This window comes from Piliocolobus tephrosceles, chromosome 6, assembly GCF_002776525.5.
Source record: "Piliocolobus tephrosceles isolate RC106 chromosome 6, ASM277652v3, whole genome shotgun sequence".
NCBI classification, from domain to species: domain Eukaryota; kingdom Metazoa; phylum Chordata; class Mammalia; order Primates; family Cercopithecidae; genus Piliocolobus; species Piliocolobus tephrosceles.
In genome coordinates, this window is record NC_045439.1 from 15,866,518 (window position 1) to 15,881,940 (window position 15,423).

General features: G+C 53.1%; 1 protein-coding gene across 4 annotated transcripts in view; it reads left to right on the forward strand.

Moving 5' to 3' along the window:
• TTC7B (tetratricopeptide repeat domain 7B) overlaps nt 1–15,423 on the forward strand; it is a 296,302-nt gene that overhangs the window by 224,516 nt on the left and 56,363 nt on the right. For all 4 annotated transcript variants that reach the window (XM_023205449.2, XM_023205448.2, XM_023205447.1 and 1 more), the window contains exon 19: nt 10,788–10,990. In XM_023205449.2, the coding sequence (XP_023061217.1) occupies nt 10,788–10,990 (203 nt within the window). The remainder of the gene's footprint in view (nt 1–10,787; nt 10,991–15,423) is intronic.

Sequence of the window (15,423 nt, forward strand, 5' to 3'; positions counted from 1 at the left end):
CCCGGGTTTACGCCATTCTCCTGCCTCAGCCTCCTGAGTAGCTGGGAGTACAGGCGCCCACCACCTCGCCTGGCTAGTTTTTTGTATTTTTTTTAGTAGAGACGGGGTTTCACCATGTTAGCCAGGATGGTCTCGATCTCCTGATCTCGTGATCCACCCGCCTCGGCCTCCCAAAGTGCTGGGATTACAGGCTTGAGCCACCGCGCCCGGCCTTGGTTGTTTTTTTTAGTTTTTGTTTGTCTTTTTTGCCACTTTTTAAAATAAATTTATCAATTTTTTCTTATGGCATCTGTGCCTCCCTGATATTTGGAAAGGAACCTACCCATGTTTATGGTTTCTTCTCCTGAAAGTTCGAGGTATCTTCCAGTGCCATTTGTCTATATACTATCCTGTAAAGAAGGTCAGAGGAAGGTTATTTTCTCCATTTTTGCAATGTGGGAGCCCAGGCTGGAAAGAAGTGAGCACCTTTGCAGTCTCGCTGTGCAGAAGTCAGGAGAGTCCCACTAGAGCATGGGATGTGGGAGACATGGTTCCTTGGGAGCCATTCCTCATCTTCCTTGAGTGCACACCTTGCTGCTGGCATTGGAAATTCGCATGTCCACAGCCCTTCAGCACTGAGCCAGGGTCTTTTCCAAACCAAACAGCTTCTTGGTGCCCATTTTTCAATTTCCACCTTAGGATGGCAGCTAAAAATGACTTTGCGGTAGGTGGTTAATTTCTGCTTGTTACTTACTAATAATTATAGCTTTCACTTTGGCACCTCTCATGGTTGAAACCAGTGGCTATTCTTAGATGTGCAAGATCAGATTTTCTGATTTCTGCTGGAAATTTAAGGCTATAATACTCTCATAAATTCCTTGGCCCTGGCCCAGCCTGGCCCCTTTGCCCAGACTCCTCCCAGGCACCAGAGGTGGCATCAGCAGGGTCAAGGGGTAATCCCGTAGCCTTGCCCCGTTCGTGACGAGATGAAGACAGCTCCCAGACAGGTGGTGTGTGCAGTCACTGTACAGGGAGCGCCTGTGAGAGGGAACACAACGTCCCTGAGCGTCAAGCCTGTCCAGCTAACGTTTACCACACACTGCGGATGTGTCAGATGCTATTCCAAGGACTTTAATATGTCTTAATTTGTTCAGCCCTCATAATAACCTTATGAGGTATGAATACCCGTATTCACCCCATTCCATAGGTGAAAAAACTGAGACACAGCTATCAGGTCACTTGCCTAAGGTTACATGGCTAATGAGTTAGAAAGCCAGAATCTAAATCCAACCAGTGTGGTCCCAGAACCCTAGCTCCAACCCACAGTAGGCACTCAGTTGTCAACACAGTATCGTCTAGCATCTCCACATGCCGCAGTCGAGCAAGGCACTGGAGTCCTATGGTTATTAAGACAGACACAGCTCCTGGCCTTCATGGCATTTGCAGATGTGAAACAGAACAATGACAGAAGCACTTAACTCCCTGGGCCGAGTGCTGGGGGGAGCACTGTAGGCCCCTGTGACCCCTCATAACACAAGGGCTCCCCGAACCAGGGGAGCCAGAGGGGGCCTGCACACACTTGGGCAGTGACCTCAGGAGTGACTAGCACCAGGTCAGGGACGATGGAGGCATAGAACAGCACATGGGAAGCCCTGGGGGCAGCCTGAGCTCTGAGTGTTAGAGGAATGCTGGTCCCTGGGGCGTGAACGCTGAGGAGTAAGCAGTAAAGCAGCCAAGGGGAGCCAGGAGAAGGGCCCAGACTCAGGTCATGCCAGCACCCCTGGTAGCCATGGTAGGATCTTTTACTTAATCCTAAAAGCATTGGAAAGCTACAGAGAGACTTGAAGCAGGAGCATGAAAGGACCACTTTCAAAAGATCACCCCAAGCTGGGCACTGCTCAGAAGGCTGAGGTGGGAAGATTGCCTGAGTCCGGCCTGGGCAACATAGCAGGACCCCTCTCCGGAAAAAAACATCACTCCAGCTAAATGTGGAGAATGGGATGGAAGGCAGTCAAAATGGATGCCGGCAGAGCAGGAAATTGGGAGCATTGGTCCAGGTGGTGGAGGAGAGCAGCTTGGTCTACGTTCTCAATGGAGATGAAGAGAAGGGGACCCTAAGATGCCTTCTGAGGTGGAACTGATGGGCCTTGTAGGTTGGATGTTGAGGGGTGAAGGAAGAGGAGGAATACGGAAGGAAACCTGAGTGTGGGGCTTGAGTCTGTGGATCACTGGTGACACCATTTGCTGCAGTGAGGAAGCCTGGGGAAGAACTGCTGAGTTGGGGTCTGGGAGGCAGAGACTTCAGAGTCCCACTTGAGCTTGGAAGCGTCGGGTGCCTGAGGACAAGGAAGTCAGGATGCCAGGCAGGCGGCTGGATGTTCCAGTCTACATTTCAGATCTGGCCTGGAAACATGCCTTTAAGAGTTGGGATTTAAAGCCCCCTTTAAAGGCCTAAGATAGGTGCTAAGATGGCCTAAGAAGAGAAGGTAGGTGGAGAAGCGAAAGGGCCAGACTGACACTGAGCCTCTCCACATTTAAAGCCTGGGGAGCAGCTGGCTGCGGTGGTTCATGCCTGTAATCCCAGCACTTTGGGAGGCTGAGGCAGGTCAATCATCTGAGGTCAGAAGTTCAAGACCAGCCTGGCCAACATGGTGAAACCCCATCTCTACTAAAAGTACAAAAGTAGCCGGGTATGGTGACGGGCACCTGTAATCCCAGCTACTTGGGAGGCTGAGGCAGGAGAATCACTTGAACCTGGGAGGCGGAGGCCGCAGTGAACCGAGATCACACCACTGCACTCCAGCCTGGGTAACAAGAGTGAAACTGTGTCTCAAAAAAAGATAAAAAGCTTGAGGAGCAGAGGAAGAGCCACAGCGACAGAAGGGGAGTGGTCGGCAAGGCAGGAGGAAAGCAGCGCAGACGGCATGGCGGCAGCCAGCGGGGCAGGAAGGAGCCCAGGCAGGGAAGGCGAGAACCTGGGTCTGACTCACCAGTTACAACGCTGGCCCTGCCGCACACTAGCCATGATACCTGGGCAAGCTATTCCCACTCCCGCTGAGCCTTTGTGTCCTCTGTTAAATGAAGAGCGTTAGGACAACCACATAACATAGCAAACACTAGCAACTATTAAAATAACGATTTTTAAGGAGGATGTGGCCAGTGGGCAGGCCGCTGAGAGGTTGGGTATGGTAGAGACAAAAGCATTTGCTGGACCTGATGTATGGGAGTGTTGGTGATGGTGACGAGACGGGATTTAGTGGCGTGGTGGAGATGGATGCCATCTGGTGTGGGTTGCAGAGCAAATGGCAAATGAGGAAGCTGAGGCACAGAAGGTGCACAGTTCTTCCAAGAAGAATCCTTCTGCAGCAGCAATGAGGGATGTGACGGGTAGCCTGGGGCTTGAAGGGGGCTGAAGCCCATTGGAGCACGTTGATTGGGTGTGCGGAGCTGCGTGGGGACTGAAGAGGCCGAAGCCCATTGGAGCACGTTGATTGGGTGTGCGGAGCTGCGTGGGGACTGAAGAGGCCGAAGCCCATTGGAGCACGTTGATTGCCAACAGGGATGATCAGGTAAAAATGAGGCCCTCGGCATCCAGAAGAGAGGGGGAATGTATGGAGGTGAAATGAATTCCTCCAGCAAGAGTGTGGTGGGGTCCAGACCACAGGCAGAGGGGTTGGCTGTCAGCAACAACGGCAGAAGAGACGCAGAGTGGATGGAACAGAGGACACAGAGGAGTTGTCAGTTTGGTGGCCAGAAGAGGCTTGGGGTCCACTTGGCTGGCTTCTGACTTCTCTCTGAATGATTTGTCAAGGCAGCTGCGGGGAAGGGTCAGGAGTCAGAACAGCGGGGCTGAAGCCAGGAAGGGCTAGTGCCTGTCACTGCTGCGGCTAGGGGAGGAGGAGCTCGTCCTGCTGTGCCATGGAGCCCCTGAAGAAGGGATCCCTCTTGACAAACTGACATAGCCAGACGCAGACTCAGAGACTAATGGCAGTTGCACAGCCCCACCCTGGCAAAGGCATTTGGCTGGGCGCTCAGTGAGGCTAGAGCCTGGGCTCTGCTCAATTTCGGGATTTCAGGTCCCAGCATGGGGCCTGGCCCAGAGAAGCCCATGGTAGGACGGCACCTGGAGACAAAATCACTTCCTCCTTTCACTTGCTAACCCTCCTCAGACAAAGAAAGAATCAAGGCTAAGTCTAGTGAGAGCCGACAAAGCTGAAGGCCTCTCTAGGCCTTGAGGGTTTGGAAGGGTAACAGGAGACTCATCAGGACACAGGATCCCTTTCTGCTTGGCCCTCGTGCTGATTTTTATGTGAAGAAGAAGGTGGGCTCCAGGAGCACCCTCTGTGCTAGCAGATACCCTGCGATCAGTTGGGACCCCTCTGCCCTCCACAGCATCTCTCCTTAGCGGGGCAGGGTTGGGGTAAAGGACATGGTTTGGAGGGGTCAGGGAGCCTGCTGGCTTGAGCTGCGAGGTCGGGAGGTACCTACTGCCGTGGGTCCTCTCCGTCACATTTCTCTGCCAGGCGCAGGTGAGGTAGAAGATCTTGGGGCATTCTGAGGGCTGCCTCCAGCCTAGACTGCTCCTTTGTGTGCGTTTCCGAAAGATGTCCCTTCTGAGTAGACTAAGCCCCCAGAGGGAGCAGCATTGGCTAGTGGAGGACGCCTTGGTGAGAAGGAAAGGGCTTCCTTGCATTCCTCGGGGCTGGTGCAGCCCTGTCCAGGCACACACAGTCTGCAGTGGGGCCCAGGCTGGTTGTCAGCCCCTCAGCCCAGTGTCTGTGCACACCCTGCACAGCCAAGCCCAGGGCAAGCCCCTTGCAGCTGACATGAAGCAGGGGCTTGATAAGCATTTGATGAATGAATGAATGAATGAATGAATGAATGAATGAGGAAACTAGACCTGCATGAGCTTCTGGGTGCATCTAGCACCAGGTTCCCCAGCCAGGAACACCACTTCACGTTGAGAAAGAAACCTTCACAGTGTGGCTCAGCCCTTTTCAGATCACATCTCGAGTCTGGTTCAGCAAACCGTTCCAGGGATCCCTCTGTGCGCAAGGCAGAGTTAGGGTGCGAGGACGGAACAGGCTTGACCCAGCCCTCCAGGAGGGTCGGCACACTTGTGGCTCACTGCGACAGGGCAGATGGGGCTGAGGTTGTCCCGGGGCACACACAGGGTGGAGGAAGAAGGGGAGGGTGAAAAGTGCTTGCCCTGGGTTTCTGGGGGGGTCCTGGGCAGAGGGAAGCTGAAAGGCATTTGGGGTAAACGGGGAGGTTGAAAAGGCGGCAGGGCCCTAACTTTGAATGCCAAGCAAAAGCATTTGGGTTCTGTTCATGCCAAATAAGCTTTATACATGGTGGGGAGATTTTATCCACAGTATTTTTCATAGTAACCCAATAGCAGGGACCAACGAAGGGGTTCCTAAGAGGACATTCAGAGCTCATGGAGCTCTCAAAATGAGGTAGGAAGTGTCCACGCCCCTTACCTTTGGTGAGAGGCAGTCAGCCACCAGCAGCCAGGACAGAATGTCTGTCCCTGGAACCTCTTCAGAGAGTGACCTTCCAGACCCTGCCTTGCAGCTGGAGCGCCGACCTTGCGCTGAAGAGCATTTTCTTGCTTTCTTGTTGCAGCTGATGGCGTTGAGTTCCCAGAGCCTGCTTCGCTGTGCTTCTGTTCCTTTGGTACCAGTTCTTGTATCTCTTAATAAGCTCATAAGGCCCTTTATTTTTTTTTTAAATTGAATTTACTCCTTGGTGAAAGGAACAAGGAGATTTCATTTGCTGTTGCTTCCCTGGCCTTCACCTGTCTTCATTGACCTGTGCCACAGAAATGGCTGTCCTGCTCTGACCACACCCAGCATTCATTAATCTGCAGACTTTTCTTAAGCACCTACTAAGTTGTGTCCTAGGGGACCAGCCTCTAGATTCTCTGCTGAGGGATACAGAGATGAGTGTGGCTAGGAGTTGTCTATAGTTGAGTGAGAAAGTCATACTGTTTCTATGTGGGGGGCTTTGGGAAAGTATAAATGATACTCTTTTCTTCCTAAGTTCCAAACCAATGAAGAGGAGGGAGGCAGATGGAGATCAGATCCCAAGCTCTGCTACTGGGGAGGCTGGCTGAAAAATGTGGTCCTTGTTTGGGCTGTGGACTCCCAGGAAGGAAGGCTTTTCAAGTAGCGCAGGTTCATAGTCAATACTTGTGGCCTCGTTCTATCCTAGAGGCCCAGCCACATGCCTAGGCAAGAAGGCTACATCCTGGGGTGATCTCAGGGGTGGTGGGAAACCTTAGTAATCCTTTCCTTTTCCTGTCCAACTCCATCTCACACTACCTGGTTGGTGTCTGAAATCCCACCACTAAAGTTTCATTCCTGAAGCCTGAGTGTAATTTCCTCTTAGAGAGGGAATGCCTATCACCCGAAATAGACCTGCTGCAAGGCTCGAATGAGTCCAGTTATCTCTTTGCACCTCAGCTTCCTCACCCTGCGGTCTCCAAGAGGGCTTAGGCTTGACTAAGAGTTACCCTCACCATTCGTGACTCGCTTTGGGCTCCAGGCTTCCTGGTGAATGGAAGCTGCTGTAGGAAACCCATGGCACTGGTATAAGGCCTGTGCTCCTGACAGAAAATGCTCAGCCTAGGGTTGATCTCTTGGCACGGCCTTGTCTTGATCTCTGCCACTCTTGTGTTGTCTGATGCCTGCCACCGCCCTGGGAGAGCTGTGCGCCAGGCGCAGGCCCGCCACCTGACAGGTGGACAGGCCCAGAGAAGGTGACCGACTTGCCCAAGGCCACACACGAGGCCCAGGGCCAAGAACCAAGTCCTCCATGTTCTCATGACACTGTGGCTTACAAATTGGAAACCCTAGTGTTCCCAGTGGTGCCTCGGAGGCAGAGATGGGGGCAAACAAGAGGTAGCCACACTGCCCACTCTTAGGAGTCTTTTGTATCCTGGGGTAAGATCTCTTTGGAAGAAACAGCCTCTACTGGCGAAAATGGTTTGAAAATCGCTGCAGGACATTGTGCCTTCAGTCCTTCCTTTTGAGCTGAAAACGGAGGGATTTGGGAGCAACCCTAGGCTGTGCATTTTCCTGCCACATCTGTCAGGGTCACAGGCCTTATCAGAGCCATAGGTTTCCTCCAGCAACTTCCACAGCACTGAAAAGTGCCGTGGGGCCTGGATTCTTTCCCTTACTGTCTTGATCCTGACTTGGTTCCGTCTGCGTCTCCCATTTCCCCATCACTGACCTTTCTGCATCAGACCTGAGGCTTATGCAGGCTCAGTGACCAGTGAGATACTTGGAATCACATTTGGTCTCACGGAGGAGCCCTGGAGAGCAGAATGACATGCACACAGTCTTACTGGCATTTACCGCTTTCCCCACGTTGATTCTTGTTCTGGACACATTCATCCCTGCTCTCCCATGTCGGCCTTTGTTCATAATGCTCTAAGTGGGAGAGGCTGGGCGGCCTCACCAGCCTACAGCATCTCCAGGACTGGGATCTTGGAAGTGAATTCAGTCCCAGCTTGTCAGCGAGGCAGGAGCCAGTCGTGCAATGAGAGAGATGCTCTGTCCTGCTCTCCCGTGTTGCTGCCACGCTCGAGAACCCAAAACTGCAGTGGGCACATCTTCAACTCTTGGGTGAGGGCGTCGAGGGAATTGTGTTCCTGAAAGGCATCAGATAGCCCGACGGTGTCATTAGGGGGGTGTTTGTCTCCCAGAAGGGAGAGATTTTGCCTGGTCCAAACTAAAGGACAGAGAAATGTCCTCTTTCTCCCTGTAGAGTCCCCTGTGTGTACAGAAGTTCAGGAAGTACCTTCTGAGTTGAGTCTCCTGAAATCAGGAGGCAGGTGTGGCTGGGCGCTCACCTTCAGGGCTCAGTGCATGGTGCTGGCATTGCCCGAGTTTCTGTGTCTGCAGGAGTCACCCAGTGTGCCCCTCCACAAGCCCCGTCATCTCTGGTGAGGAGGGACTGGCAGGCGCAAGGACAGACAGAAGGTAGTGGGTGCATCTGGGCCAGGCGAGGCCCGCTTTTTCCAGGGCCTTCCCTTGGGGAGAGAAGGCCTGGGGAGTCAGTCATTGGTGCAAATATCATCACCAGGGAAGTGAGATGTTCGAGGGAGGGACCGGCCAGGCTGATTGAGGTCAAAGGTCAGGGGCATCGCCACTAACCACAGCCATGAGATATACACCAGCCATTTCCCCGCCCCCAGGCCTGAAGCTGGGAGCCAGAAAGGTGGATCTGCCCCAGCGCCTGCCCTGGGAGTGTATTATCCCAGGCATACCCGAGACCTCACAGAAATACTTACAGGGACCCGGCTATCAGGAGCTGCAGAGGCTGGGCTTTCCTTTCGGCTGAGGCGGGTGGTCAGAGAGCTCCCTGGGATGGCGGGATCCATCTGGGCCCTGAACGAGGCTAGAGTGATGGCTTTACAGGCAAAAGCCACAGAATCGACAGGAGATGGGGACACCCACTGTGTGTGCAGAAGCAGCACTAGCAAGGCCAGAGCCTGGGGGTTCGGGGAGGCGGTAGGAAGCAGATAAGGGCAGTGCGCCCGGCTCCCAAGGCCTGCAAAGGAGTCGGGTGTCACCCTGGGCCAGAGGAGATGCTATTCTCTGTGGGGGCTGCAAGCATAGGTTCTCAGCCAGGTGACTGGGGTTCTAATCCCAGCTCTGCCTCCAGTTTGCCCTGAGAACTCAGGCAGGGTATTTACACTTTCTGCACCCCAGTTTCCTCATCTGGACAATGGGGATAGAATAATAGTACCTACTGGATCACCGTGCAGATAAAATGAGAACTGAGAAGGCCTCCAGGTACAAAGCACGTGTTTAATGAATGTTGGCTACCATTATTGTTAGTTACCATTCATTTACCATTCATCCATTCAGCGATTCAGTGAGCTCTGACTATGTGCCAGGCACTGTTCTAGTCCCTGGGGACACAGCAGTGGGCAGCACAGACACCATCCCTGCCCTCATGTCGCTTATAGCCCACATTCCAGTGGGTGCACACAGATGGAAAATCAGAGTACAGAGCCTCGGCCTGGCTGCCTACTGGGCAGGCGTAGAAGCCACGAGCCCCAGGGCAGAAGGGCTTCGGAGCAGGTGGCTGCTGCCCCAGAGGTTGGCCTCAGGGTTAACCTGGCAGCAGCTGTGGATGACAGGCTCATGGCCAGGGCAGGGGGCAGGGAGGGGAGTCTCTGCATAATTGAGTCTGTTTCCAAAGTGGGCTCCAGGAGATGACATGGTAAGGTGCACAAAGAAAATAGTAAAACTTTCTTTCTACTTTATTTTGTTGTTGTTGTTTTGTTTTGTTTTGTTTTTTGAGACGTAGTCTCGCTCTGTCACCCAGGCTGGAGTGCAGTGGTGTGATCTTGGCTCACTGCAATCTCCACCTCCCAGGTTCAAGTGATTCTCCTGCCTCAGCCTCCCTGGTAGTTGGGATTACAGGTGCGCAACACCACGCCCGGCTAATTTTTTGTGTTTTTGGTAGAGACGGGGTTTCACCATGTTGGCCAGACTGGTTTTGAACTCCTGACCTCAAGCTATCCACCCGCCTCGACCTCCCAAAGTGCTAGGATTATAGGCGCAAGCCACCACACCCTGCCTAAACTTTCTTTTTTATTTTTGTTCTTTTAACATTTCTATTTTGTGTGCTGTTGTGGATTATATGACATGTAATATATTAATTCATACAAACATACACATAACTGGGAGATAGGGGTGCAAACCTCTTTTACTGCAAGGTATGCCAGTGGTCAAGGCAAGAGTGCTGAGGAAGGGTCTGGCCTGCAGGTGGGAGAAGGGGTCCGTGAGCCCCGACAGAGCAGGCGGCCCCTGCGTGAGGCTCTGGGCTGCAAACTTGACCATGTGGCCTTGCTGGCCCTGGAGAGGGGTGGGGGGCAATTCACATGTCCCTGAAGCCTCAGGTCCAGCTGACTAGAAAGATGGTGGTGCCTCCATTGGCAAGACCTCAGGAGAAGAGGCCCTGGGGCCAGGTGACACATTCCCCCTGGATATTTGACAGGTGTGCACCTGGGAGAAAGGGGGGCTGCCCGTGGAAACACTCAAAAGGGCTCCTCAGGGAGGCCAGGGCTGCAGAGGGGTTTGGCTCCACGTAGAGGTGAGAGAGTTGAGGCCTGGGGTCAGTGGGAGGGTCATTTTCCTGCTTGCTTTAAAAACGATAGCTTGGCTTGTCAAAGGGCTTTGTCATTGTGATACAGATAAGAGTTTTACAGGGTGCGCCAACTTTCCCTGGTCAGAGGTGAGCTCAGGGGCCAGGTCTGGCGAGGCAGCCATCTTGCATCACACCGTAAACATGACAGCCGCAGCCCACAGCCCCATCATACTTCCTGGCATCAAGAGAGTGGGTCAGAGAGCAGAGCCGTTGTCCTCTGAGGGTCTGTGTGCCTCTGGCCTGCTTGTCCCCATGTGCATTCTGGCCCTTTTTCTATGGGGATCAAAGCCAAGGGTAGGACCAGGCCAGGCTCTGTCCAGACACTGAGGAGCCCTGGGTGGGCCCTGAGGGTGGGTGTCCTCAGAGGTTGGGGCAGGGACCAGGCAGGCCTCACTGCCCCCTGCCTGGTGGTGACCTATGCCTCCCCTGCAAGGCCTGCAACACAAGTGACTCCAGTCCCTGTGTAGGAGTGGGCAGGAGGGGCTGTCGGCGGCAGCCGTTTCCACTCAGAGCAGGGATCCGCTGGCTCCGGGCCCCTCCAGACTCCTGTGCGGGAAACATGAACATCAGAGTGGTGGCTGCTCGCAGGGCCTCAGAGGGGCACCAGGAAAGCGTGTGCCGTTGCTCTCTCCTCACAGCTGAAGTCTACATCGGCATCGGGAAGCCTGCAGAAGCCACAGCCTGTACCCAAGAAGCTGCCAACCTCTTCCCAATGTCCCACAACGTCCTCTACATGCGTGGCCAGATTGCCGAGCTCCGGGGCAGCGTGGACGAGGCGCGGCGGTGGTATGAAGAGGCCTTAGCCATCAGTCCCACCCACGTGAAGAGCATGCAGCGACTGGTGAGTCCACGGGCCCGGCTGCGGCCCCCACTCTGGCAGGGGGACAGCCCTTGGAAGCAGCAGGTAGTACATGACCCTCACACCCTCTTCTGCTTCCAAAGGCCCCATGCAGTTAGCTTGCCAGGCTGTCACATGGCCTGAAGCCAGAGAGCACCGTTTCTACCATAGTTTATGCAAATGGCGCCCCCAGAGTTGTCTGTGCATAGCCTCAGCAGCCATATCGGATGTCCTGTTAGGTGCTGTGGTCTCCTGGCCCGCCGTCTAAGCCAGCCTGTGGCTCTGGATTTGATAAAGACGTTCTTGTGGCCGTGGGACTTTGTCACTGCCATCTCAGCCTCTGCGCTGCTTGCAGTAGCCACCTTCGGGGATTTCCACATCCCGGGGAGACTTCAGGACAAGGATCAGAACACTTTACAAACTGGGAGGCTCTCTTCCCTTAAGGGAGCCTGAGACTCCAGCATGCCTCTGAGGCTGCTGGCTGGGAGGGAGCATCCTACCAGCGGGAGTGTTTGGCCGTGTCGCCCTGAGAGGTGGGAGGCAGATGAGCCACCCCAGTGTCCACGCTGTGCGGAGGTGTGGCGGCACACCACGAGCGCACATCTTTCGTCTATAGCCTGGGCCAGAAGCCTGGGGTTGCCCTGCTGCCCCCACCCCTTGCCATGGATCATTCTTGAGAGACCCTGGAGCCAGCCACCTGGCCGTGTCGGTTTCAGTTAGGAGGGGAGACTGCTCGCTCAGGCGGTTCTGTCTGTTAGGAACGTATGTTAGTGCAGCTGCCTCACCAGTCCTCTGTCATCTTCCTGCGAGGGTCTGAATTGAAACTCACAAGTTACCAAGGTCTGAGGAGCTTGTGAAAAGCTGTGCCGTGTTCTCTGGGCCTGCATGCTGGGCTTTAGTTCTGAATTGTTGTTTCATTTCTAGCAGTAGACATCGCTGATGTCATGAACTGCAGGAAAGAAGAGCCTTTTATTATAAAGCTCAGGGCGCTTTGTGTCTGTACCCGTGGAGGCTTAGCACCCATAACCAGGTGGTGGTGTGTGATATAGAAGAGTGTGATATGGAAAGAGACAGGGAATCTGAGGACACAGTTCTGGTCCCAGCGACATCGACTGCTTGCTCTTTAACCTCAGGAAAGGCCCCTAAGCTCTCAGCACCTCAGTGTCCTTTCTGCAAAATGAAGGCATTTGACTAGACAGGCTGTGTCTGTCCAAGACTAATAGGATGTGGTTTTGTAACTAACAAGTAAAATGTTCCCCGAAGCATCCCAAAGCCTTCATTATCTTGCCATTTCTCATAGTAATGTTGCAAGATGTAGAAGGAGCTGGGCACTAACTGCTGGTTTCCAGCAGAAGAATGCTGACGCACTGGGAATTAGGCCCCATGGAAAGAGTTTCTGCTTATGAGTTACATGTGCACTCGAAATAAGCCCTGGTCCTGACTCCTGGGGAAGCTCGGACTTGTCATGTAACCTTTAGGCGCCTTGGTGTGTTTCGGTGAATTGGCCTCCTACCCCAGGGGGATGTTGAGAAAGAATGAACTGATTTACATAATAATCCTGGCACCTAGTAGGTGCTCATGAAATGGGAAACTGAAGACAGTCATTTTCAGTTTTAAAAAGAAATCAAACCTTACCATAATTACAGCTACTTAATTTTTTTCAACTTCTCTTTGTGAGTTTTCTGTAGCCCCATACAGATTTATACATAATTTTACATATTATCCAAATGTTAGTCTGTTTGATTAAAACTATTACGTGGCTTTTCATTTTTGTCTCACTATTAGAAGAGGAATTTGTGAAGAGCTTGTCAGGTCTCTGTGCTTTTGCTGAGAGCATCCAGAAGAGGTACAGTCCCTGCCACATCCCAGCCTTTTTATTAAAAAGAGGCTACATGTTTCCATCTCGGGCCTATGAATCATTCAGAAAAGTATTTCTCATTCATCCCCAAGGGGAACACATGAGACAAAAGATCAAATAGGAAAATCGCACCAGGAGAGTTTTCTGTTTCACCTTTGGAGCTTTTCAAGACACCTGAGATGCCTGACACATGCCAGGCGCTTTCCTTTCTGAAAGGAGCAAGCAGTTTGACCCAGCACGAGGGAGCTGGCGAGTGAGACCAGGGCCGTGGTGAGCCCCGCCTGCGGGGTCCATCAGCAATGACTGAGCCTTACGAGGCTCAGAGACATGAGCTGCTTTGGAGGTCTTGCCAGGAGAGAGGGGTCATCATCATAAACTCTTAAAACCTCTCTCGGTGGATCCTGAGGTATTGAAAAACCATCCGGATTGGAGGCAGGTGGAGAAGGGCGGGACTACCGATTTGTCTTGCAGTCAGAAGCTTTGCCCAGTGACTGTTCAGTGCGGCTCCCGAAGGTAGTTTGAACACGCCGTCTTGGTGATTTTCTAAATGATGCACCTGGCCTGTGTTCTCCCCAGCCCACAGCCAGGGGGAGCCCCATGCAACCAAGGGCAGGTCCCCCTCCCACTGGTGCTGCAGGACCCTCTCGTGCCTGTGGAGGGGCAGCCTCTGGACCCCACAGGCTCTTCAGCCCCGAGACCTCACACTCCCTGTCTGTCCTCTTCCCTACAAGCTGCACAGGAAAGCTGTGTCTCTGTGGCCTTGGGTAGAGGAAGGAGGAAGGGGCCTTCGTGTATACCCTGGAGGCCCAGGAGGAGGCCCCAGAGCCAGGCCGGCCTGGGTTAGAATCACAGCTCTGGCTCTCATTCGCTGTGGGGCCTCGGACAAGTTATTCACCCTCTCGGTGCCTCATTTTCCTCAGCTATATAAATGGGGATAATATTCATACCAATACATCATAGAGACAGATTAAAACCCAAGAACTGACATCTCTTGCTAAGTCACAAAAGGCTCTGTCTCTACCCTCACGGAAGGTGGATTGGTTTGCAAGCCCCTGAGTTAAGAGGAAGGTGTCAGCAGGGAGATGAGAGGCTGTCTTACCAGGTCAAGCCCCAGGGAGGAGGCAGGGCCCCTGACCTGTGTGGCAGAGGGCAGCGGAAACAGAGCTGAGCGTTGACAGTTGCCTGGCACGCAGGGAGAGCGGCCAGGGGGGCGGCCAGGGAGGCCGGGGTCAGAAGGTCAAGACTAGAAGGAGTTTAAAGAACAGAGCCCTAGGGAGCATCAAAAAGCCAAACACGGAGGCTCCAAGGGAAGGAGCCAAGTGTGAGGCAGGTCATGGGTCACGCGAGAGGATGGAAAGTGTGCTTGCAGCAGCCCTGATGCTCAGAGAGGAAGGCAAGGAGCTGGCGGACAAGCAGTCAGTGGGGGCTGCTGGGAAGAAGGAAGCCTCGTCTGTGTCACAGGTGGTGGTCAGGTGGCTGATGTGACGGCAGAGAACAGTTATGCCAGGAGTTGTAAGTGGCAGCAGATGCCAGATCACCAGCTTGCAGGAGGGGTACGGCTTAAGCAGAAATGCAAACCTGTTAGTGTTGTTAAAAAGCAAGAGTGACTTTAGTATTCACGAACAGTAAATCGGAAGACAGACTTGACAAGAGAAATGTAAATTCAACCCCAGAGGAATCGGACGATCTTCTAATAGCTTTAGCCTTCATATATGTGTTTAAATTCATGTGTAGTGAGAAGGGAGCAGAGAAATCATGTGTTTATCAGCAATAATGAGTTAGCACAAAACAAGGGAGGCAGAGATTGCTGAGGATGGGCAGGTATTAAGGGAGCAGCATGCTAGAGGGATAAGGAGTTACCAAGTAATGTTGTTGACAAGGGGAGGAATCACAGACTGACCAGACTTTTTCCAGAAAATCTAAAGGCATATTTTTATATTATTTTTGCATAGTGTATAAATTTACATTTATTCATGTGCCATGTTAAAAAGCCTTTAGCTCCCAGTATGCAAAATGAATTAACGAAACAGAGCAACTTTTTCCAAAGCAGTTATTCCATGTTCTGGGGTGGGGAGAGGAGAGAAGCGTGGCTCGTGGTGGACTGAGGAGCAGAGAACCAGCATCCCTGGATGGTCATTCCCAGGCCAAGGACAGAATCACCAGGACAGGGACAGGCTGTGCAAACAGGGACATCTGGTTACCCTCTGATAATGTCAGCCTGAGCTTTTGAGGGCAAGTGTGAGATTGGAAAGTAAGAAGGGAACAAGGGCTTTCAGAGAGAGAAGAACATGGAAGGGAGCCAAGGAGGTTGTGTGGAGGGGAGCTGATAAGACCGGGATGGGAAGTATTGCTGGGGAACAAATGCGTGCTGGAGAATATTAGCAGGAGGCTCGGGTCTGCCTCCAGTCCCTTTGACAGGTTGAGAAAAGGTGTGAAGCAGAAGCAGATGGCGGGGGTCAGCCAGGGCTTGGTGGAGTGGACAGCAAGTGGAGTGAAGTGGGGTGAGGCAGCTTTGGAGAGGCCTATGAGCCAGAGAGGAACCGTGAGCCAGAGAGGGACCGTGAGCCGGAGAGGGACC